Below are 24951 nucleotides of genomic sequence, written 5' to 3' on the forward strand. Positions count from 1 at the left end.
ATGACTCCCGCACTGACCACCTCAGCCTTCTAGTCACAACTGTTGCGAGGGTTTGTATTGATAATGAACCAATTTCAGATGTCTCGTTATATGCTGCTATAAATAACCCTTCCACCAAGTCCAGGGATGTTTGAAATATTTCATATTTTAGAATAATGTAAAAATGGATCGAGCTAATTGATTGTACTTACATCAGAACAGAAGAGAAAAGTACATTTACAATGAATATGGACGAATCTGCAAAAAAACTAAACTGTGAAATCACCTGCAGGTAGAGGAGGTGTACAGCTTTGGATAGATAGCTCCATCTAGTGATTCTTGAGGATGTCTGTCAATTAGGCATGTGATGAATTCCTTACCTGTGACATGACTCATGGTGTATCAGTATCCTGGTTTGGATAACGTGCTATACAAATAAAATCGACTTGGATTGAACTAAATTTAACCATATTATTAAGAAATCATTTCTAATGTACAATTCTGATGTGAATCTTTTGGCTGTACCTGCTACCTGATGATGAGACAGCTATTCATGTTCTTAGCGGTAAAAAAGTAGTGTCTCTAAAGCACATGACACAGAACAGGAAATCTAACTGTGTGACTGTATGATAATATTAGAAATGCAGCCAAGTAAGGAATAAAACAAGACTGGGGATGCTGGATTAGGAAAATAATCAATGATTGGGTGGTGTGATGTGGCTTGTAAACAAAGGTTACGTATACTACATTTACAGCAGTTGGCAGATTCAGAGTAACTTACAATTTATACAGCTGAGCAATTGAGGCTTAACCTCGCTCAAGGGCAGCTTGGTGGTCCTGGGATTCAAACTCACAACCTTCTGATCAGTAGTACAACACCGTAACCACTAAGCTACAACATCCCCCATAGCTTTAAAACACTAACCAGAAGGTGGTTCAAGCTCCAGGGGTCCAAGCTCCAGCACAGACGACCTGCCAATGTTGGTCCCTAGAGCAAGGCCCATAACCTTCTCTGCTCCATGTGTTGCAGCAATGCTGATCCTATGCTCTGAACCCAGATTACTAACAAGCTGGGATATCTGAAGACAATTTCAGTGTGCTACATGTAATGTAATGTATATGTTACACACAAAAGCTTCTATTTTCTTCTTCTTTTTCTTCCTAAACTTGGATCCAAAAAAGACCCATAAATAAATAAACATATTTTATAACATATAAATCATAAAATAAATCTAAAACAAATCATAAATATAAATGCAGAAATAATTTCAACACACACATTAATACAAGGTTGTGATTTAAATGATGGCTGCCACAATTTGCTGTTTGTGAATAAACTTCTTTTGGTGATTGCAGGCTCGAATCCCGATGATGCCACAGCCATCTTTAGCCAGGAGTGAAGGGAGCGACGTTGACTGTGTTCCTGGGTAAGTAAGTAAGAGGGATGGTAGATTCACCCTCCCCTGTGGCACTAAACAATCATGGGCATCTATGAGCTCATGCATGCCCTGTGATACAGCATGAGCCACAGCTGGAAATGATACAGTGGTTCACGTGTCTGGCTGGATGTCATGAGTGGGAAGTGGCAGGTGACTAAACTGGGGAGAATTTGTGTTCATTTGTACTGTAGCTGAACTGTTCCTTTATCAGACTTGGCTTGGATTCAGCAAATTAATGTATGACTAATGAGGGTTTAATCAGCTGTTCCACTCAAATTACACATGTTCATTAAATCTTGGTTTATGACAGTGGAAATGATTGATTAAATATATCTAGTCTTAAATTACTCATGAGGTCAGCTGCACGCAGCAGCGTCTTTTCTGCACTTTGCTTCGAGTTCTTGAGGCTTTGTGGCAAAGACTCGACCCCCGCCAGCTGCGATTCCTCCCCCAGCAAGCCCTTCAACTTACAAAACCGCTTTTGTCGCTGCACAAAGGCTGCATGTACTTCTTTGTGGCATGCTTGCTCCTCATCTCCCTACTTTTTGCAGTTCTGCAGACGACACGTTACAATTCTGCGCACGTTCCCTCTCCCCTGGCGACAAACAAATGTGTTCAAGTGTGGCTCGGCATGGCTGATGGAAGAGACGGCTTTCTCCTGCTGGTTCCTATTTATCTAACACCAGAACTCCTTGCTTGAGAAGACAGTGGCAATGAAGGGATTTTAAAAAAGAGCTCTGTCCCTGTGGCAACACTGTAATACAAACAGGCATGTGCTGATACTACATTTCGGTCACACGATAATTACTTAACTGATTATTACAGTTCAAAATGCTGTGATTAAAAATGCATTAAAAAACACAGTGGAGCAATTTGAATAGCAATCAGTGACGTGTCAGTATCAGATTTTGAATACAATACAACAATAGACTACATAATAAACATAACTACAATAGATTTCTATGAGTCTTGTCCTCGCCTGACCCTGGAGTTGTTTTTCTTTTTCTTTTTTGCTGTCCAGGTCGTAACCTCTGCTTCCAGGTCAGATAATAATCCAGACCTACTGAAAAGTAATATTTATATTAATATACCAGCCTTTTATTTCCCTAGCACTGAGCTCTGACAGGCGAAATCTACAGCTGCTTGTCCACATACAGCTTCAAATCAGATTCACACCACATTTGCTGGCATTATAACAAAACCAGATGTCCTTGTAAAAGTCAGTGTCATTTCACTGTGGCAAATTAAGGAAGCAAAGCAGAGGCTATTGCTTGTTTATTCCAGCACAGCACATCATTAATGCTTCTCGGTAGGTTAACATCAGAGATACACAAGCAGACCTCAGGGCAGTGGATTTATATTGGCCATCTTTGCCCATGCAGAGCTAGCTTTATGCCCCAATACCATCTTCCCATGTCTGTCTATCTATCTATCTATCTATCTATCTATCTATCTATCTATCTATCTATCTATCTATCTATCTATCTATCTATCTATCTATCTATCTATCTGTCTGTCTGTCTGTCTGTCTGTCTGTCTGTCTGTCTGTCTGTCTGTCTGTCTGTCTATCTGTCTGTCTGTCTGTCTGTCTGCCTGCATCTATCTAGTTATATTTATGTATAGATATTTATCTTCTGTCTTCAGGTTCTCCTTTCCCCCATCTCCCAAAAACATAATTGGAGTCTGATCAAAAATACCTTGTTGATAAATCTAATTTTGCTTGTAGCTACTAGTATCTTGGAAACACTGAGTCGTTAAACAGATTATTTATACAGTTTGTGACACTGTATTCCTTTTGTACCGATTCACACAAGCAACAGTCTCGGGTTCGAGTTTAAAGGCAGCAGCATAATTAGAATTAATTGTAGAATGATTTATTCAATGATATATTCACAGTTTGATTTGAAATGTAATTTATTTTAGTGATTTAGTCTGTGGCTCTATAAATATGTTTTATTTTTTGTGGCAGGTGTGTGATGATTAAACTCCCATTTAATAAAAATGAATTCTGGTCAATAAAATATTTCTTGTAGCTCCAGGAAGACAATGACAATAACAACCAAAAGAAGCTTGTGATGCAAAACACCTCTTTGGTGATCAGTTACCTTTTTATTTAAGAAAAAAAATCGTGCAACATGAATTTTATCACCTTAAAATATGAGAAAAGAAAGTTTTTAAACCATATAAATAACTTTATTAAGCCTTATTCCTAATAATAAATCTGATTAGGCCTTAAAAGAACTGTAGTAGTTTTTTGAATTTCTTAACAAGAAGAAACGTATAAGAAGGCAAAGTCACAAAGAAAACAGTGAAAAAAGGATAAGAGACATAACATGCAATGATTTCTAATTTAATACAATTATTAAGACAGACAGAGAGAGAGAGAGAGAGAGAGAGAGAGAGAGAGAGAGAATTTTCTTTTAAATACACACCAATCAGGCATAACCTTATGACCACCTGCCTAATATTGTGTTGGTCCCCCTTTTGCTGCCCAAACCAGCCCTGACCCGTCCTGCACTGTGTATCCCGACACCTTTCTATCAGAACCAGCATTAACTTCTTCAGCAATTTGAGCAACAGTAGCTCGTCTGTTGGATCGGATCACACAGGCCAACCTTTGCTTCCCACAGTGAGTCTTGGTAGTCCATGACCCTGTCACCGGTTCACCACTGTTCCTTCCTTGGACCACTTTTGATAGATACTCACCGCTGCAGACCGGGAACACCGCACAAGAGCTGCAGTTTTGGAGATGCTCTGATCCAGTCGTCTAGCCATCACAATCTGGCACTTCATCAAACTCGCTCAAATCCTTACACTTGTCCATTTTTCCAGCTTCTAACACATCAACTTTGAGGACAAAATGTTCACTTGCTGCCTAATATATCCCACCCACTAACAGGTGCCATGATGAGGAGATCAACACTTCACATGTCAGTGCTCATAATGTTATGCCTGATCGTTACATGCATAGATAAAAAGTACTTAATTGGCTCAGTGGATGATAATTCAGACCTACTTTTTAATTAATTAAATATAATAATAATGAGAGAGAGAGAGAGAGAGAGAGAGAGAGAGACCTCTGCAGACTGCTTGTCCCTCCATCACTTCTTTAATTGTCGCGCGCCTCCTCCTCCTTCTCTTCCTCCTCCTCCTCCTCCTTCTCTTCCTGATGTTGCCATTAGAAACGCACGCGCCGCCGCTGGAGCTCAGCACGAGCGCTGTTTCTCACAGCAAAAACTCTACATCGTTTTTCATTTTTTAAAGTGCTTTAAAGGACATTTTGTAGCTTTGTTTGTTGAAACTGTGCGATATTAAAACGCTTGCCATGTTTAAGGATCGCTTATGTGATTGAAAAAGAGGAACCATTTGTGATACAAAGCTTCTGAAGCTGAGGTAAGTTAAAGCGATGCAGGAACTAGTGTGAGAACTTCTGCTTTAGTTTAGCAATACAACTAAATACCGTGAAATGTTTATCCTTTAAACAAATAAACAGGAACAAATATGTTTTGTAAATAAGGAGAGATGCTTTTGTTGTTTCGTTTTGACTCGTGAAAAAGTTTAAAGCCTTTAAAGAGAGGTCTGAAGCCGTAAACTACTGTATTACACATTAACTATGGCTTAAACTCAAGTCCTAGCATAAATATAATACCTTTCTCAGTATACTATTTAGTGTTTATTATTATTATTATTATTATTATTATTATTATTATTATTATTTAATTTGCTAGCCTTACTAAAAGTTGACAGGTTTAAGAAGAATATATTGCTTTAAATGGAGCTGGACTTGAGGTCCAAATTATTTGAATGAATTACTTTAAATAGGTATCTACACCGATCCGGCATAACATTATGACCACCCGCCCTAATGTTGTGTTGGTCCCCCCTTTTGCTGACAAAATACAACAAACACCTTTCTATCAGAACCTGCATTAACTTCTTCAGCAATAGAAGTAGCTCGTCTGTTGGATCGGATCACACGGGCCAACCTTCGCTCCCCAAGTGCATCAGTGAGCTTTGGCTGTCCATGACCCTGTCGCCGGTTCACCACTGTTCCTTCCTTGGACCACTTTTGATAGATAATGACCACTGCAGACCGGGAACACCGCACATGAGCTGTAGTTTTGGAGATGCTCCGATCCAGTCGTCTAGCCATCACAATTTGGCCCTTCGTCAAACTTGTCCATTTTTCCTGCTTCTAACACATCAACTTTGAGGACAAAATGTTCACTTGCTGCCTAATATATCTCACCCACTAACAGGTGCCATGATGAGGAGATAATCAGTCTTATTCACTTCACCTCTCAGCACTCATAATGTTATGCCTTTCATTTTGACTTTTTCGGTTCCGGGTTCGATCCTGAGATCCCTCTGAGTCCTGTCTGTGTGAAGTTTCACGTCTTTGGCGATGTCCATATGGGCTTTCTCTCTGCTTTCTTTCCACCTTTGAGAAACATGGCAGTAGGTGGACTTGCGATTCTAAATTGTCTGCCCTTAAGTGTGATAGGGTTTGTGAATATATTTTATCTGGTGTATTCCTGGATCACGAACAGCATTCCCAGGATAGGCTGCGGATCCACGGTGACACTGACCAGGCGCCAGTGAGTGAAACTGTAAGTCATTTCTCACGGCTTGGTAAAAAGATGCTGGCAGAGAGCATGTGTATGTATCAGATGTCAGGTATCATATTGAAGAATTTTCCACATAATGAACAGACATGCAAGTTAGTGCCACAACGTATTGGTACATATTTTCACCCCCTACAGACGGCAAGCTTTCCTCTTGTCTCTGGAGGCATTGATGGACATTTCAGCCTACATCAGACATTTTTATCTACCCACACTTCTCTGCTTTGTGGATTTTTTGTTGCTGTTTTTGTCTCACTGTAATATGAACAAACGTACATGGAGACAAAATAGCAGGCTGAAAAAAAAGTGAGAATCCATACAAGCTCGGGTCAATGAGATTAAAAAAAAAAAAAAAAAAAACCCAAAACAGCTAAACAAACAAACAAGCAGAATTGCCATTTATACAAAGGTCCAGAGCAGGCAGATAGCCATGTTTGTTTTACGCTGGTGTGAGGAAGCTGGTGTGATTACACGTTGTTGCAGCTTGCGCAGCAGAACGTCTGGTGTCAAATGAATACTTCTAGCACACATTTGTAAACAGTGCTATCCTCTATGCCTCGTTCAAACCTGTGTCAGGGTTACTCGCAGGAAAGTTTAGGAAAATAATCAACACAACAGAGTAGTGTGACACGGTTGCTATCGTCAGACGTCGTGTTTTATTCCCATTATATCACAGCAATTTGCCCTTGATTAGGCCTACTTAAAAAAGGACATGTCATAGTTTTTGGATGTTTATAACTACGAGTAATCACTTGCATTGTAGCATCTATAAACAATCTAATGCAAAAAAAAAACCCCATAGCTGTGCATGCCCCTATGAATTCACAGTTACTGTAGAAACAGAAATAGATTTGCGCTATAGAGAAATCAGGAAATTTGTCCTTCTAGAAATAGCACAGTGAGTTGGATTTGGGACAGAGCCAAAGCCTCACCTAACGGCACGGTTTGTTTTATTTATTGTGTTCATAAACATAAGCTGATCTTATTGTCAGTTTTGGTAGTTTCTGAACTGGTATTCATTAACAACAGCAATGATGACACCTGCCCTCAGTTAAAGTCTGGGTGTGAGATGAAAAAATGCCACAGCAAACTAGATGTTGTAAAGCATTAAGCTGTAAAAAGAAAAAAAACCCCAAAGAGGTCAATGATGAGTTGCTTTCACAAGAATACAAGTAGAGGGTGAACCTGATAGCAGAACATTAACCTAGGAGGCCTCAGAGAGCAATGAGTAGCTTCAGGGATACAACACACACACACACACACCTGAAGTGAATGCCGCTCCTCCCCCACGCAACGTCACCTCCCTTATCTCCTGCCTCGAGCACAAAGCCGCATTTAGCTTCCAGTAATAACAGAGGGGTGACATAACGTGCCATGCACTGGGAAGACACAAAGACGCTCTTTAAGTCGGACTTTTGCGATCAAATGCTGAGGTGTTGGATCCAACCGGGGTTCTACGCAAGAGTTAAGGTAAGAGCCTGAAAATGAAACCCTGTGTTAGAACCTGTGAGGTAGAAAAAAAAGAAGACATGCATCCTGTAAGAGCTGGAAATGAACTGCCTGTTTCATATCAAACCATACTGACACAAAGGGTTTGAAGATGGCTAAAAAAACCCAAAAAAACCTGGAGCCATTTTATATTTGAAACAGTGAAAACAGTCTGTGTGAATGTTTAGCCAAAAGTTTAAAGCTGTTGTTGGTGAATAGAATAAAATTTCATGTGTAAATTCAATTCCCAAGCTTTGTTTAAAGACTTTAACAAAGGACACCATCACTATAACCCTGTACTCTTTATTACAGGAAATAAACCTAGGTTAAAAAGTCTCAGTATTACGTGAAACTGATAGTCGGTTAGCATGTGATGCTCAGCAAACTGACTCAAATCTGGAGGAGTTTATCATCAGCAGGAAAAGAGTTTAGAGGCGCTCGAAGCTTACAGATCAGCCACGTCTGTCTGGCAGCGCTCGGCCTAATTCACCATCTGATCCCCACGCCTATTGGGTTACACTTCAGCTGAATTTCCACTAAACAAGCAACAAGATACGGTGGTAACATTTAATGCAGCATTTGGCCCCATTTTATCAGTGAATATCAGTTGTTTCCTGTTAGTTACAGGAGAGCATGATCATGACATGACCTTTAAGCGGTGATGGTGAGATTAGATGGATGCACACAGATAGGAATCTGCCTTCAATTCTGTTTGTGGGTGCGTGAATATGAAAAGATGTAGCACTTTCATTCAAACCAAAAACCACTAAGCTCACTGCTCAATCTTTAGTCCTTTTGCTTAATTGCCACTTTGATTAGACAAGGTGTCCAGCAAAGTCTAGCTACTTTTAGTTTTTCCTCCATAGGCATTTTGGGGGGAAAAAGTGCACAATAAGAACAATAATAATCCAATAATAATCGTTTGCATTCATTACACTGCGTTTCTCATTCGTCTTCTCGATCACTGCTGAAGAGGTGTCTAGAAAAAGGTCAGCCCAAATGAAGAGCAAATCTAGATCTAGGAAGTGTTCAGCTAAGTGTCATCACCTGACACGCCACGTGAGGCTGGGCTGGAAAGAAATCAGCTCCAGAGTCACTTTTTCAGACCGTTTGGTGCAGGGCCAGTTCTTACTTTTGCACAGCAAAAGTCCAAAAATGATCTGTTATCAGCGGAAATGAATCTTCATACTGCTGCTATGATAAAAATCTTTCATAAGACAGTCTGTTATACACTATATTGCCAAAAGGTTTGGGACATCTGCTTTTACATGCACATGAATGTAATATGGAGTTGGTCTGCCCTTTGCAGCTATAACAGCTTCAACTCTTCTAGGAAGGCTTTCCACAAGGATTAGGAGTGTGTTTATGGGAATTTTTGACCATTCCTCTAGAAGCACATTAGTGAGGCACTGATGTTGTACGAGAGCAGTCTCCGCTCTAATTCATCCCAAAGGTGTTTTGTCGGGTTGAGGTCAGGACCCTTTATGGGTCTTTATGGGCCTTGCTTTGTGCACTGGTGCGAAGTCATGTTGGAACAGGAAGGGGTCATCCCCAAACTGTTCCCACAAAGTTGGGAGCATGAAATTGTCCAAAATGTCTTGGTATGCTGAAGCATGAAGCGTTCCTTTCACTGGAACTAAGGCGAACCCCTGAAAAACAACACCTGACTTCAATGAATCGGAGGGGTCTCCCAACACTTTGGGCAATATAGTGTAGCTCTGAATTCTTGAATAAAAGCCCACGCAGCTATAACTGTGATGATTAGAAGTCGGTATGAGAAATAATTATTCACTCCAGAATTTTAATAACTGAGGTTTGATGATATACTTGTTTAATATTATAGCCTTAAAAAAATGTTATTAAAAATGTTAATTTAATATTATAAATATTAAATGTAAATGCTTCGGGTTTAAGGCTTGCAGAGCATGAGAGTTTTTTTTTTTTTGGGTACAACATGACAGCAAGGAAAAATCCTTCAGTAATAAAGAGTGAGGATGATATGGTCTTCTTCACAGCAGTAGAAGTTTCTGGCTTGATTTAGTTGATAGCATTTTGTTGTCCTTTTTGTGAACTGTCTGTGAGAGGGGGCAGTTACACCTGGGCCATAGAGGAACAGTTAAACAAACTCTGTGGTTAAACATTAACCCCCCCTACCATTCCCCACACCAACACACACACACACACACACACATTCTCTATCTGCTTCTCACCATCTCTTTCTCTCTCTCTCTCTCTCTCTCTCTCTCTGTGTCTCTCACATATACACATATCTGAATCTCTGTCACACACACACACACACAGCATTGATCTATCTCTCTGTGTTTTACACAGACACACACACACGTGCACACACACACACACACACACACAGCATTGATCTATCTCTCTGTGTTTTACACAGACACACACACACGTGCACACACACACACACACACACACACAGCATTGATCTATCTCTCTGTGTTTTACACAGACACACACACACGTGCACACACACACACACACACACACACAGCATTGATCTATCTCTCTGTGTTTTACACAGACACACACACACGTGCACACACACACACACACACACACACAGATTCAGTCAACTGTGACTAATGTAGCTTGAGAGTCAACCTAAGAGCCAAAAGATCTGTGGGACTGAAATAGATCAGAGGTAGTAGGAGGTACAGTAAATAACAAAGTTAGTGAACTAGAATATACAATCCAGCGCTTCTACATTAATGAGTGAGTGTGCTATAGTAAATAAATTCCTCGCTCTCAGGATAATCCAAATTCACTTCCCAGTATATTCTGTACAGTTCTATTTTTTTTTTAAATAATCTGTACGGTTTAGCTCAGCTTTGGGCCACATCCTTGTTTTTGGTGTCAATAAGGAAAAATGAAGTGTTGGGTGGAGCACGGGATTCGAGAGGTGGATTAAAATTAGCTTGGGTGGAACTGGGAGAGATATGATACTGTACAAAACAATGCTATGGTTTCCAGTGCAGTGAAGTATCTGCTTACAACTTCACATTTTTAAGCCCCACAGCAGAAATACAGGGGTTAAATTATTGATTAGGCAGACTGCTCAAATATTTAACTAGAATAGAATAGAAAAGCTGCTTTCTTCAACTTCCGTCTCATGGCATTAAAAAGAAAAGACTGGTAGAGATATAGAAGGTTGAGGAACATCCAGCATCATGTGCTGTCGGGATGAATAAATTAAGTCCACTGTAATGATGCGAAAACATACAGTGGTGAAAAATGCGTATTAAAGCTGTAGTTTCACCTACATTAGACAGACTTGTGTTATCAGGTGTCACTGAGAGACAACTGGATCAGATGACTCTTGAGGGTTAAGCGCGGTTGTGGCCCTGCCACAGCTCTACAGACCTCTCCGTTTGGTGACATAAAATCAACAGTGATAATTGACCAAAAGAGAATCATTCCTAGTAAATAAATACAGATTGAAAGTAAGCATGATGGCCTGATTGGTTGGAAACACCACCAATGCATGAAGACATAACAAGCATAATAATAACAATATACCTACACCTAGTGTACGCAGAGTGTACCTATAAAATATTCAGTCAGTCAATCATATAGCGGCAGTGGAGATACGAGTCAAGTGCTTTAGTTAATGTTCACATTAAGAAAAAATGCTATGTGAGCGACTTTGACAACGACATGGGTGTTAGAGCCAGGAGGTCTGGTTTCAGAAACCAGATGTGCTGGTTTTTCACCAGTCTCCAGTTGGCCAGGGAATGTTTTTCCAGTCTTGATCCTGTGACCAGTATAGAATTCCTGTTCTTGACTAACACAAGAAGAACTCAATGTGGTCTCCTGCTGCTGTAGGAGCTTAATGTTGTGCAATCTGACTTGCTTTTCTGCTCACCACTGTTGTAAAGAGTGCCTGTAGCCATCCTGTCAGCTCTGACCAGTCTGGCCATACTCCAGTGACCTCTCTCCACCCACAGAACTGCTGCTCACTCAAGGTTTTTGTTTCATTTGCTAAACAATACTGTGTATGAAAAGCCTCAATCAGCAGTTTCTGAAATACTTTATCCAGCCCTTCTGGCAGTCAATGATTTCCCCCCATACTTAAGCTTTTAAGCTGTATCTGCATGATTTTATGCATTGCATTGCTGCAACATGATTTAGCAGAAGTACAGGTGTTCATATTAAAGTGACAGCAGTGTCAGCTACAAGGTGTTAGTCTTCTAAACATATCGCAGACCACACTGTTGTTTGGCATACGTTATATATTCTAACATGACAAGCTGTGTCTTTAACAAGTAGCGTTGCTGCGCTTTCACAGGAATAGATGCTATGGGCCATGCTTTATTCCTTAATTATTTTATGCAGCAGACATGACTTGAAGTATGAAAGCAGAAATCCTGAGCCTTGCTGCATTTTCTTATCGAAAATCAGATCCTGTGCAATGATTCAGTTCTGCTAGATGAATGCATGTAAATGTTATGGCCCTATATTATTGCATCTGTACGAAGGTGAGTACTGACACACAGTGTGTTTAAGGCAAGAGGATTAAGGCAGCAGTATTATTAGAGCTGGATGAATAGCCTTTTACATGACCACCATTTCCGAGATTTGTCTATATTTTTTTTTTACTATTCAGTAAGAAAATGATCCAGTAAATGTGAACACTACTACACACTCAGCCCATTTTGTTGCTTCTGAATAGATAGATAGATAGATAGATAGATAGATAGATAGATAGATAGATAGATAGATAGATAGATAGATAGATAGATAGACCGATCAGCCATAACTCTGATGATCTCCTCATCATGGCACCTGTTAGTGGGTGGGATATATTAGGCAGCAAGTCAACATTTTGTCCTCAAAGTTGATGTGTTAGAAGCAGGAAAAATGGACAAGCGTAAGGATTTGAGTGAGTTTGACAAGGGTCAAATTGTGATGGCTAGACGACTGGATCAGAGCATCTCCAAAACTGCAGCTCTTGTGGGGTGTTCCCGGTCTGCAGTGGTCAGTATCTATCAAAAGTGGTCCAAGGAAGGAACAAGGGTCATGGGTGGCCAAGGCCCGTTGATGCACGTGGGGAGCAACGGCTGACCTGTGTGGTTCAATGCAACAGACGAGCTACTGTTGCTCAAATTGCTGAAGTAGTTAATGCTGGTTCTGACAGAAAGGTGTCAGAATACACAGTGCATGATGGGTCAGGGTTGGTTTGGGCAGCAAAAGGGGGACCAACACAATATTAGGCATGTGGTCATTATGTTATGCCTGATTGGTGTAGCTACAACTTTATTGTTATTGCAGAAAGTGCAGATAAATATGCATATATGTATACATATATATATATATATATATACATACAGAGCACAATATGTATAAAAATATAAATATATATGTCTGTGCAATATGTGTGCATTGTATGTACAACAGTACCCGAGATAATACACAGTGTTCATACAGAAAGTATACATATATAGAGATAAACTAGGGTAAGCAAGTTTGAATAAAGCTCCAGAGAAATAAGAGTAGTGTAATGATGCAGTGTTCAGTACTTAATGCCCTGTTTTTAGACCAGCATTCATCCCATTCCAGGAAGTTGCTGTTTCGTAATGATGCAGGCAGGCTATTTTTTTTCATTGTATGCATTGGATACTTTTCGAGTAGAACTTCAGGAAAAGCAGAACCGCTGATGCAGAGCTGCAGAAACACTGGCTTGAAGTTTTTGTAGTGTTACTGGCACCGTACCTCAAGCCCTTCTCTAACATTGTTTTACTTTCTTTGCAGTGTCCAGTGTCATGAAACTTAATCCACGCCAGGCTCCGTTATATGTAAGTATATCTTTCAAGCTCCTTCTGTGCACCTGCTGGTTTAAAAGTCAGTATAAAAGTATTGCAGAGTATGAACCTCTTGACAGTCGGTGAGAGAGTTTGTCTCTCGATTCCACCCGAAAGACGATCAGTCACATAGGTCACTTCAGCTAAAATATTCTGCTAGAGATCAGGAAGCATTGACCCTCACATGTCCGAAAAAGTTCAGAGACCCTGGGTTTCTAACCCTGTAGCAGATGCTCTGTTGCAGTTTATCCAGTCACATGTGTTTAGATAAGTGGTTGAACTGAAGGCAGATCATCAGACCAGAAATGCGAGATTTAGCTAGATTACTAGATTATTATCTAGCTATTTCGATTAGTAAATGGAAAATTTGCATTTTAATGGAAAGGTCAACATTTAGTCACGTTAGAACTGAGGGCATGAAGCCTTTATTATCGCCACACATACATTTCAGTGAAATTCTTTTCCTCAGCTGAGATAGTTGGGGTCAGAGTGCAGGGACAGCTATGAAACAATAACAGAGAGGGTTAAGGGCCTTGCTCAATTGCCCAACAGTGGAGCTTGGTGGTGCTGGGGCTTGAACCCTAATTCTCTGAGCAACAACCCAGAGCCTTAACCACTTGAGGCACCACTGCCCTTAGAGTTGCTAAATCCTGACCTTTACAAGCAAGAGATTGTGTTTAAATAGACTTTCAACTTTATTTGTTTCAATAGCCTTGTTCTTATCACACCTCCATCGTCCTGGATTCAGTCCTGAGCTTGGGTTAATCTCATAGGAGTAAAGAATGAGAGAGCAAATGGGCATGTGATGCCTGACATAGGCTTGTCCTCTATCCATAATTTGTTCCTGGATAGATCCACCTCACTTATAAAGTGTTTACCGCGTAAGAACGAATGAGTGTACTGTTATTGCGGACAATTCAAAGTCTAATAAAAACCACGAGGACTAAACCACTACTGTGATGATATTGCAAGCCATAAAGGCATAAAAGACAATTATGGTGATTATTATTCCACTTTCTGTGACCAGGACAGAGCATAATGTTTGAAGTTGTAGTAGACTGGACTGAGCTGCTTTACAGAGGTGAAGTAGCAGTGTGTGGATGCTGGATGAGTTACTGGGCTCATGCCGCTCTCCTCCTGAGTCTCTTGTCAACAAAGACACGGTCGTATGCACAGGGGTTTCCCGGCTGCTCTGAAATCTGATCTGGTTTCAAAGACACCTCACACAGTGCAATTAAGCAGGTGAAAAGCTATCAGATCAGTCACAACACTGAGAGCACAGCAACAATGGCACTGACAGATCACCTCCTCTTGTCTCCCCGTCTTTCGCTCATGGGATTTATTCCAATACTGAGTGATATTTAGTTTCACTAAAGACTTTAGCTGTAGTCACACACAGTTAGTATAGAGTATGCGAAAAAGTCGTGTGTTTTTATGTAACTAATGAAATGAATATATCATAGCAAATCAGGAAATAATGAATCATATACATTAACAGCCAACTGATGGAAAATTATTAAAATCATTATGAAAATCAACAGCTGAATTTTTTGGTTATAAAGGCAATTACTTTGTCACAGCATTACAGATTACAGAGGAATAAAAATATATTTAAAAAAATAATTTATATATATATATATATATATATATATATATATATATATATATATATATATATATATATATATATATATTAATTAATTTATTTTTTAATAATTTATTTTACAAATTTCCCCACTTATTCTGTTTTGAACATCAAATTTTGTATAAATTTTGTGGCTATATTTCCTTCAGTAATTAATTCACTTTCCCTGAATCAAGTTTGAAAATCACTTTCTATCTGTTTGTTAAAACTTTGTGGTGAAAGGTGAAAGGTGGAGACGCCCTCGACTAGAACGCTCAGCGTGTGTGTTACTGTTGTGCATGAGGTTTTGTGCAACTTCTCTTTGCGGTAATCTCTTCAGGTCAACAAGAAGACGATTTCCTGTTAAACCACTGTTAAATGTGAGATAACGCCCATTTCTCTGCTGAATTCTCGTTAGAATTTGAAAGGCTGTTGCTTGTATCAGTCATTTGTGATTTTGGTAAAAGTGTCTGGGCCTAAGTCATTATTGTATAGGGAAATGCTTAATCGGAAAACATTAAGACATTGAAACTCTGGCTCATTGTTTAGCATCGAGTCAAGTTCCCATTTCTGTGGTTTTTTTCAAGCTGTTTTCACAACCCGGAATACACACTGCACCGTGTATAGCACAGTGCTGCTAAATTCTTAAATCTGATTGGTCAGGTGAAGAGTTGAATCATTTTCAAAAACAGCAGCTCTGGTCAAGTCTAATAAAGGATCATTTCTACACTGTAAAACTTATATATAACAGATAGTGATGGAAAATCTGAAAGGAAGAAGCTCTAAACTTCTGTGTACGTGATTAGAGATTGTTAGAGGGTCACAATGCCCTGGAGACGAGTAACTGTAATGTAATGTAATATCTATATATTATATAATAATATATATATTCCAATACTTTTAGGAATTCTTACATTTGTGTAATTGAGACTGATCAGAAATTTCTTTCTAAAGGAAATCTTGGCATCTTGGTGGTATAGGGGTGTTGGAAACACACAACTTTATGATTTCTAACTTAACGCTTTAACCACTGAGCCAGTATAAGCTGCATCATTAGCTTCTGATTCAATTTATGCTAGCACTGAATTAACACATGCTAATATATGAGCTAGCATCGAAATTTCAACTCGAACAGCATTGGGGGTTTTTTTTGTGTCCCACAATACACTGCATTTTCTGGTATTTTACTGCAAACTGGTGCACTTCCGAATAATTCACAGCACAATCCTGTAAGATTCTATGACAGTACAATGCTGTAAAATAAATATTTTATTTTGCATTTGTTCTGTCTCTAGTAACACTTACACAGCTGCTCCTCATGCACTGATTAAATATTCACTGATCAGCAGACATTTATTTAGCATTTTGGGAAGGATTGTCCACTGCTCGCACTTTGTTGTATAACAGTCTGAGGTAAAGCGGAGCGATTTCCAGCATGAGAATATCTTTACGACTGAGGATTTCTCAGCAAAATGGCAAGCTGCACTATTTTCTCTCCAAAACGCCAAGAGAGAGAAAGAAAACAGAAGCTGAATAAACTAGAGCTGTAATAACACAAGCGATAACAGGAACAGTGTGACAGTGTCACATTTTTGGATTTACTAGAGATTTATTATATATTTAGTGTCTGAAAATGCAATATATGGCCAAACTAAAATACAGTACATGGGCAAAAGTTTGTGGACACATGTGATTCACACTCAAACTGTTGCCTCAAAGTTGGAAGCAGGCGATAGTGTGGAATGTCTTTAGTGTTATTTGATCCAGCATGACAATGCCCCTGTGCACACAACGAGCTCCATGAAGACATGGTTTAACAAGAATCCTGCACAGAGTCAAGACTTCAACCCCACTGAACACTTTTGGGATGAACTGGAACACTGACTGTGCCCCAGACCTCACTAAACATCAGTGTCTGACTTCACTAACGCTCTTGTGGCTGAATGATCACAAAAACCCTACAGTGGCTTTGTGGCACAGCGGTGGCTCTACTGAAGCAGTTGATTCTGAAACAGAGTGCTCATTGTAGGCTGCTTTTTTCCGGCCAGAATCCAGCTTAAGTGACATCTAACAGGTTTTCTCAGACCGCCTTGCATAAGTATTCACCTCCTTTGAGCTTTTCCACATTTTGTGGTGGTGCAAACTGAGACTTAGACTATAGAGATTACTATATATATAATTCAGATAATTGGTTTGTATGTTAAACCTGAATGTTAATTATACTCTAAGCTCTTCATTTCCATAACCCTATGAAAGGACGCATCCTACATTTCTCGCTTTATTTAAAGACTTTCTTTTGAGTTTCATATGTAGTTCATGAATAATTCATCGCATTACTGAACAACTCAAGACTGTGAGAGGTTAAATGAGCAGTGTGTATAACCTTACAAAAAAAAAATCAATGCAATTATTTATGCAGTGTTATCGTGCAGCAAATGTACAATAAGTCATGTTTAGTTTTGGGATCCTGAATACCGTGCACTTCTTTAGAAGTGATTATCTTGTACTTCATTTCTGAGACTCAGTTTCTCATTTCTCTGAGAGGGATCATTGTACATACGACTGTTGATCTGTCTTAACTCTGGATAAAGTTCTGGAAGGTTCTTTGCCTCAAAATGGAGATGCTGAATTGCTGCCATTATCATTTTTTTTGTTGTAAAGCAACCTGTGCTTCATAAATAAAATGGACAAGAATAACAACAACCACCATACTACTACTACTACTACTACTACTACTACTACTAATAATAATAATACATTGTTAACACGTGGTGTTGTGCATTAGGGCAGTTGCGTTCTCACCGTTCAGCTCAGCAATGGCGAGCGGTGTGAGACAGAGGACGTGAAGTTCTTCCTGCATTTCACCGGCTCGACTCAGAGGCACGTGAGCAGCACACTGAGGATCAGACATGACACCCTACAGCTGGTGTGTCCAGGTACGTACTGTTCCTTTATTTATGCAACAAGCAGGATTACATAAACTACAGTCATAATCCAGGGTGATGTAGCAGGGTGCATGCAACTTAACTTGATCCTTAGGCATTTGAAGACATAATCAGGAGAAAAAGACAGAAAATAAAGAGAAGCGCGAGAGAAACAGAGGGACTAAACGAGTTAGGGAATCAGGAAACTAGAGTATAATGACTATACTAGGAGTACATACCTGGATAATAGACAATAATGAGACTACTTATGATGGCATGGTGATATACAGTGAATGTTAATAGGAAACAAAGGCCATGGCAGAGACATAGCCGAAAAATAATTTTGGATATACCTTTGTAAATGTGATGCATGCATGCTTTTTGCCAGATACCAAACAGTAGTAGGAGAATATGTAGTAGATAGTATGTCATAATTTTTTATTTAATTATTTAAAGCATCAGCCAATTGTTCATATAAGTAGCAGATGAAAAACACCAAACACCTTCTGCATCTCTTACTGCAGTAAACTTTAAAACCTCAAAACTCCCTTGCCCAGAGTGTATCTTCCCAGCTAGTAGCTTTCTAACATGCATGAGCTCACTTGGTTAATCCTGTTTTTCACCATAGCAGCTGGTGGCCAATTAAATGTGATTTAACAAGCAAAGGGACATGTGCGTTTGACATCCGGCTGGTTAAATATGTAGGCCGACTTCGCTGGCCTTTTATGAACATCATTATAGTGAAATTACTGCACAAAACAATGTTTTTTCACATGCATACAATCAGATGCTGTGTATGGGCGCTATGTTAATCAGCCACAAGTTTGGCACTGTTATTAGAGAATTTAGTGGAGGTTTAATCCAAAAATCTACTCGACTGGGGTCAGGGAATGTATAGGAGGTGGGTGCAAGTGCAGATTATTTAACGTGAAAAGTACAAAACAAACCAGTCATGAATACAAGAACCATAAACTTGAACTGCAGAAACAAGGCAAAAAAAGATCCGGACTGCAAGGGGGTTTGTAGCACACAAGACAACATACTCACACTCATAGCAACACTTGAAAACCAGAACTTAAATAGGGGTGTTAATGAGTAAGGAGTAAGTGGTGTGAGTGATCAGTGACATGTGACATGGGCATGTGATTGGGTGGGACTGATGGGTAATGTATTTTTTCATCTTAACCGTAACAGTTGGAAAACCGGTAAGGAAAACAGGAAACAAGAACTTTAGACAAATACAAATAAAATATATTGTGAATAATTAGATGAAGATAAAGATCATATTAATTTGTGAAATATGTCTTTCACTGTTATTTGGTCTATAAAATAGCACTTGATACAATACATACAGGTAGCGTAGAGGGTGTGAAGCTAAAGTGGGGGTAAAAATGCTACCTCCACACGCATGGCACACTTAATTAATCATAAGATTGTATTTATTTATTTAATATTTCTCTGTTGAATATTACTATTGACAGTTGTTACAGCTTTACACTTGAGTCATGAGTCAAGTTATCACAGATAATTGATATACAGTATGGCAGCACTGAACTTGCACAGCAGTGTGGTAGAGTTCACGCTACATGACTTTCAAAGTCACACACTCACTGACCCTTTCATAGTACACAACTTTAATTACTTGTGCTCCGTTGTCTGTACATTTTATAATTGCTCACAGAAGAGTTCACTTGGGAAGATCCGCATCAAATCCCACACTGGCGGTGGGAATTTTGTAAATAAGAACAGAAACAACCAGAAGAGAACATCGGGGAGGAAATCTTGACTGTGGACATGAGAGCATTGAGGATTGGAAAGTTGAACTCTGTTGCAGAGAGTACTGGAGGCATTTAGAAGCATTGCTATTGTGCTTGTAGTTTGCACTCGCTCTCCCACACAGATAGATAGATGATAGAAACGGATTCAGTGCTCTGCTTGGCATGAGATCAGATGAATTAGATTTGGTCTCTGTAGAGCCCCGGTGTGTGAGGGTGCGGAGGAAGACCTGGGAGGCGGAATTTTAGCTGAGCTCTGGCTGGCGTTTATTCAGTCCACACTTTTCAGCACCCTTTTAAAAAACCCAACAAAAACAAAAACAACACAACAACAGGGAAAAGGATCATCCCGGACTGGCGGCTTTTGCTCCATCAGGGTCAAGTTCACTCTCCTTGGCATGTACAGTATATGTGTGTGGGTGTGTGCGTGTCTTACAAGTGTTGTTAAGCAGTATGCAGTATCTCTCATTCTCTCTCTTATTCTATCTCTCTCTACTGAAAGCACAGAGTCCGCCGTAATAAACACAGGTGAGAAACATCACGTGCTTCCTGCCGGTTCGTCCCGCCTCCTCTCCTCTCCACACAGCTGAAACTCAACCACGCCCCTGCTGCTCTCCAACTCCCAGTGTTATTGTCTTATCATTCCACTAGCAGCTATTCACAGAGGGTTTCACACCATGCAAATTAAATGTAATATAATGTGACGTAAGTAAATGAAAATTATGTCAATGAACCCTTCACACTTGGGAATGTACGTAAGGGTCGAAAATACTCATTATAAATTCCTTACTTTGCCAATTGAAATTCTGAAAAACAACCCTATGTTTTACGACCAGGCGATTTCAATAGCTGCTCCCTTAATGCTGGACCTTGTATCACTGAATTACACAAGAACCACAGGAACGACTGCCAATTTGAAAAAATCTGAAATATTTGTGGTTATTTTTGCTCCTTATTTGTGTATGAAGTAGCGCACATTTTTCTTAGCACTCTACAACAAGAATGGCAAAGAAACAAATTGCTGGAACACACACACACACACACGCAGTAGACTAACATAACATGCCCAGTAAAATATGTCTGTAAAAAACACATTTTTTTCTGTGCTATTCCATTAAGGAGGATTTGCGATGGCTTAACCATTCCCTTTGCATTAGCTTAACCCTTTCCATTTCACCGAGAGCCATTTTCTTAAGAAGGTGTCGGAATGTGGTGGGAGAGTTTAACAGACGGATGAGTAATGTGCATGGGATTGTGTGTCCAGAGGCATCGCTATCTGTTAGTAAGAGAACACTTGTTTAGTGCAGAAACCCTGCAGCCGAGGCTAGAACACGTCCAAACTCTATGTTTGTGCAGTTGCATCATATCTCAGACCTTTCAGGCCCACTTGGCTTGATTGTCAGCAATGTGGCTCGACCATCCTGCTCATATGTCTGCCTTCTCACACCAGCAGAGACGCAGCAGCACTCAGGATGTCAACACAACATGCTCAGTGATCTGATTAAAGGCTCAGGTGGATTGGAGCAGGCAGAGTAGGGCACAGGGAGCATTAAAGCCCACAGAGAATACACTCACGCTATTTACATTATCTGGCTGGGTGTAATCGAGCGTTACACAGAAATAGGAAGACAGACTTTACTAGCAGTGCTATTGTGAGCTAGGAAAGCATGTGCCTGTAATAAATCTCACTCAAATAACTGTCCCTACCTTCATAGCAAGTCTCTCTCTCTCTCTCTCTCTCTCTCTCTCTCAAATTTGAATGCAGTATCATCTTGTCTTCCCAAAGGGGACAGAGCTTGCTTTTGCAGTGAAGCTTTTTGATAAGCTTTATTCTGTGCCGAGAATCGTTAGATATATGCAAATAATCAGTGTTCTCTATTCATGCAAAACGAAGGAGAAATCCAGATCAGCTGCTCTCTCATCAGTGTTATAATAGAAGGGCTGCCGAGACAGATGCAGTTGCAGGTAAGGAAGTTTTAATAACACGGTGGCAAAAGGTCCAAATCGACAAGCAGCAACAAACAACACGCATGAGGGCGAGCAAGAGCAAGTCGAGAAAAAGCAGAAACGAGATCAGAATAATAATACTTTGCGATTTCTGTAAGTGTGAGTGAGAGTGCGACTGGGAACAGGTGAAGTTGATCCGTAAACTGGTGACTGTGAATGAGGAAGTGAGTGTGCAAGTCTAGTGCAGCCATTTTTATAGGCCACAATCAAGCCTCTGATGGTGTGACAACTCTCAGAGGACCAAACAACATCCGTTTAACAATCACAGTCCTGTTGAATTCTCAAATCTGATTGGTCGGATAGTTCATTATTATCATTTTAAAGCAGCTCTGGCACTAGTGCAGGCTGCACGGTGGTTTACAAAGGCGGACACTCCACGACGATCTGAGATGAACAAAAAACGTATTGAAAGACATGTTGCTGTTTAACAAAGACTATACAATGAAGTCAGTAAGTTTTCCATCATGGGAAAGGACAGAGTTTGCGAAAAAGAGAAAAACACGTGTCTGGAACAGGAATGATGCTTTCTAGCTATTCTAGCGTAAGTGATAACAGGAACTAACGTGACTTGTAATTTCACTTAACAGTTAAAAAGCAGAAGAATCCTAAGCATCCTGACCATTGGATGCCAATGCTTAGAAGAATCCTAAGCAAACTGCTGTGTTGTAAGAGGAATAAAACACATCACTTCCTCCAGTTTCATGTCTGTCATTTTGCTGACAAATGATATTAGCAAATATGCACTGATATTTTAAAGTTACTTCACTTGGATAGTACCATAAACTGTGGTACAAGGTTTAGGGAAGCTTCACAAATTGAATGTCTATTCGCTCAGCCACTCATTTCTGTATAGAGAACCTCCGAACCTCAGCCAGATTGTTTTGACTCTGTGGTCAGCTTGGCTGGTCTTTATAGCCCGTGGCAAGTGATTTAGCATTAACGCTAGTCCAGGCCCAACACGCCTGGGTGTGGTACAAACGGCTGATGGGCACACAGAAGAATTTCCTGGGTGGACTTATGACCCCAAATTTAGTTTTTCTGTCTTTATGGGTTTGCTAGTGTCATATTTTGTCAGATATGAGACATGTGTCATTTATGGCATGTTAATGATTGAACATACTATGCGTTCTCATTTCCTGAGACCTATAGTGTTATGATGAATGATTGCTTCATGCGTCTGTTAAACAACACCATGTCATGTCAGTTCCTTTTTCTTTTTGGGTAACGTGTTGGGAAACAGCAAGCTCACACTGTGTATAACCGCAGACTTGCTCGGTCGGTGCTTGGTTGATATAACCTTGGACTTTGACAGTCTTGTGTGTTGCTGTGTAGGGTGAGACTTGGCTGCCGCATTTACAGGAACCACAGGCTCCTGCTGTAGTGGTTATGGGCTGGGTGTGGGTTGCCATACAGATAATGAGTCTACTTTACTGCTGTGAGGAAGCAGATATTTTAACACCGTGAGGTTTATAGGAAAGGGAAAAAAAGCATTTCCCTGTATAACACGCGTCTTCCAAAAATGTTTGTCTGTTTGGCATATGGCAAGTAAATTCCAATGGTATTCTGCAGTAGGTGGAGCATTTTTCATTATATTTAGTCATTACAGCACAATTACAGGTTAGTTAAGGAATTACTGTCACTTATGTGAGTCACATTTAATTGCATACATGAAGTCACCGCTGCTTTAATAGGTCTTTAATGTTATACCCGTTCCACTTTTTATCATGTGTAATATATCTGAGCAGTATTGTCAGAAATTGAGACACAATACCCAGAATAGTGCAGATTGAAGCCCAAAGTGTTTACAACGACATACTCTGCATCTGGATCTGAATTATGAATCTGTTGTATGACAACACCGATTGGATCACAAAGGATGAATCAGTCTCAGCTGTTTGGACACAATTTAATCCCATCTAAATTTGTGGTGACACAGAGCCAATCAAAGGAAAACAAACATTCAGTAGGCTACAGATATCAGAGATCCCAGGAAATAAGTGAAGTGCCAGGGTTAGAGTTAGAGATGCTTGTGTATAAGGTTGTTGCATATAAAAACAAGGTAGTTAGTTATCTCTATTCCATTTTCGAGCAGATCTAGCTTGAATTAAATTTTAGTTATTAATTTCCGTGAGGCAGGTTTCCATCTTCAACTAATTTGATTTGAAATAAGGTTATAGGAATAAACTTTCTTGACTCCGTTTTCTCCCTCTCCAGCCCACGACCGCTGCGAGTCGGTGGTGGTCACTCTGTTTTCTGAGGGTCCAGATGGCCTCGTTCGTCACCTGTCCTCAGAGCAGATGTGTTTTGTCCAGGACTTGGCCTTGGACATGGCCCAGTTCCTGTTGAGTGCAGTGGGCCAGGACAAAGGGACGGAGGGAGCACTTCTGCTGAACGAGTGTCACATCCCTCTGCAGGAGTGTGAGAAACTGGACCAGAGTCTGGCACTCGCCTTCAAACACCTCACGCTGCGTCCTGACTGGAGTCTTTTACAGGACAGTAACGGTAAGAGCCACTTCAGAGACAAACGCGGAGATCCGGTTCATGCTTGGCAACCTGGGGAAACCCTTCACATGGTCAAACTTTGTACTATAACGAATTTTCTACCTCTGCACATATCTCCAGCAGAAGTGCTACATCCGACAGTGAAAATTAACGGAAAAATCTGTAGAATTTGTTTCTGCAGTTCTACTAACAAAGCAAAACATACAATATATAAAACAATCTACACAACACAATGCAAACCTAATGCAGGATATATACCATATAAGCTGATATGACTCGTATTATTAATTCATTTCAATACCTGTAGAGGGCGTCTGCGAATCAGAATATGAGCAATATTCCGGATTGTCTGGAGAGTTTATCTGTGTTTTGAATAACTAAAGCAATTATTATATATTTACGTAAGAAAATGTTCTGTGGATGGTCTATGACGTTGGCATCCCACAGGATCTTTACGGAATTTTTCTCAAGTAGCAGCAGAAACACTGCTGTTATTCTTAACCTCTTTATCACTGTTTTTTTCCATTTTGCATTCCCGTTTGATTACCAGGGTTACCACGAATATAACGCATGCCATTCTAGGACAAACATTCTGGGTAGATTAGAATAACAACGCTGCATCCAGTCTTGCTCTTTGTGCACAGAGTTTAAGCTGTGATGCCAAACTGTGCAGACCCTTATTGAACAGGAGATCATTTGGACCGTCCATTTGCTACTACATCTTAAGTTGCTACACTCAAGTCTGGAGTTATACCTATGATGTTTC

The 24951-nt window shown here is 40.0% G+C and overlaps 1 protein-coding gene across 6 annotated transcripts in view; it reads left to right on the forward strand.

The window, feature by feature from the left end:
• The first annotated feature begins 4604 nt into the window (after positions 1-4604).
• Positions 4605-24951, forward strand: part of LOC131360294 (A-kinase anchor protein 13) — a 72122-nt gene continuing 51775 nt past the window's right edge. For 4 of the 6 annotated variants that reach the window (XM_058400563.1, XM_058400566.1, XM_058400567.1 and 1 more), the window contains exons 1-4: positions 7370-7513; positions 13304-13347; positions 17763-17913; positions 23898-24185. In XM_058400563.1, the coding sequence (XP_058256546.1) occupies positions 13315-13347; positions 17763-17913; positions 23898-24185 (472 nt within the window). In that variant the 5' untranslated portion in view covers positions 7370-7513; positions 13304-13314. Of the gene's footprint in view, positions 4812-7368; positions 7514-13303; positions 13348-17762; positions 17914-23897; positions 24186-24951 lie in introns of those variants that run through there. The other 2 variants (XM_058400564.1, XM_058400565.1) reach the window with 2 other exon arrangements.

Source organism: Hemibagrus wyckioides, linkage group LG10 (assembly GCF_019097595.1).
Source record: "Hemibagrus wyckioides isolate EC202008001 linkage group LG10, SWU_Hwy_1.0, whole genome shotgun sequence".
Lineage (NCBI taxonomy): Eukaryota > Metazoa > Chordata > Actinopteri > Siluriformes > Bagridae > Hemibagrus > Hemibagrus wyckioides.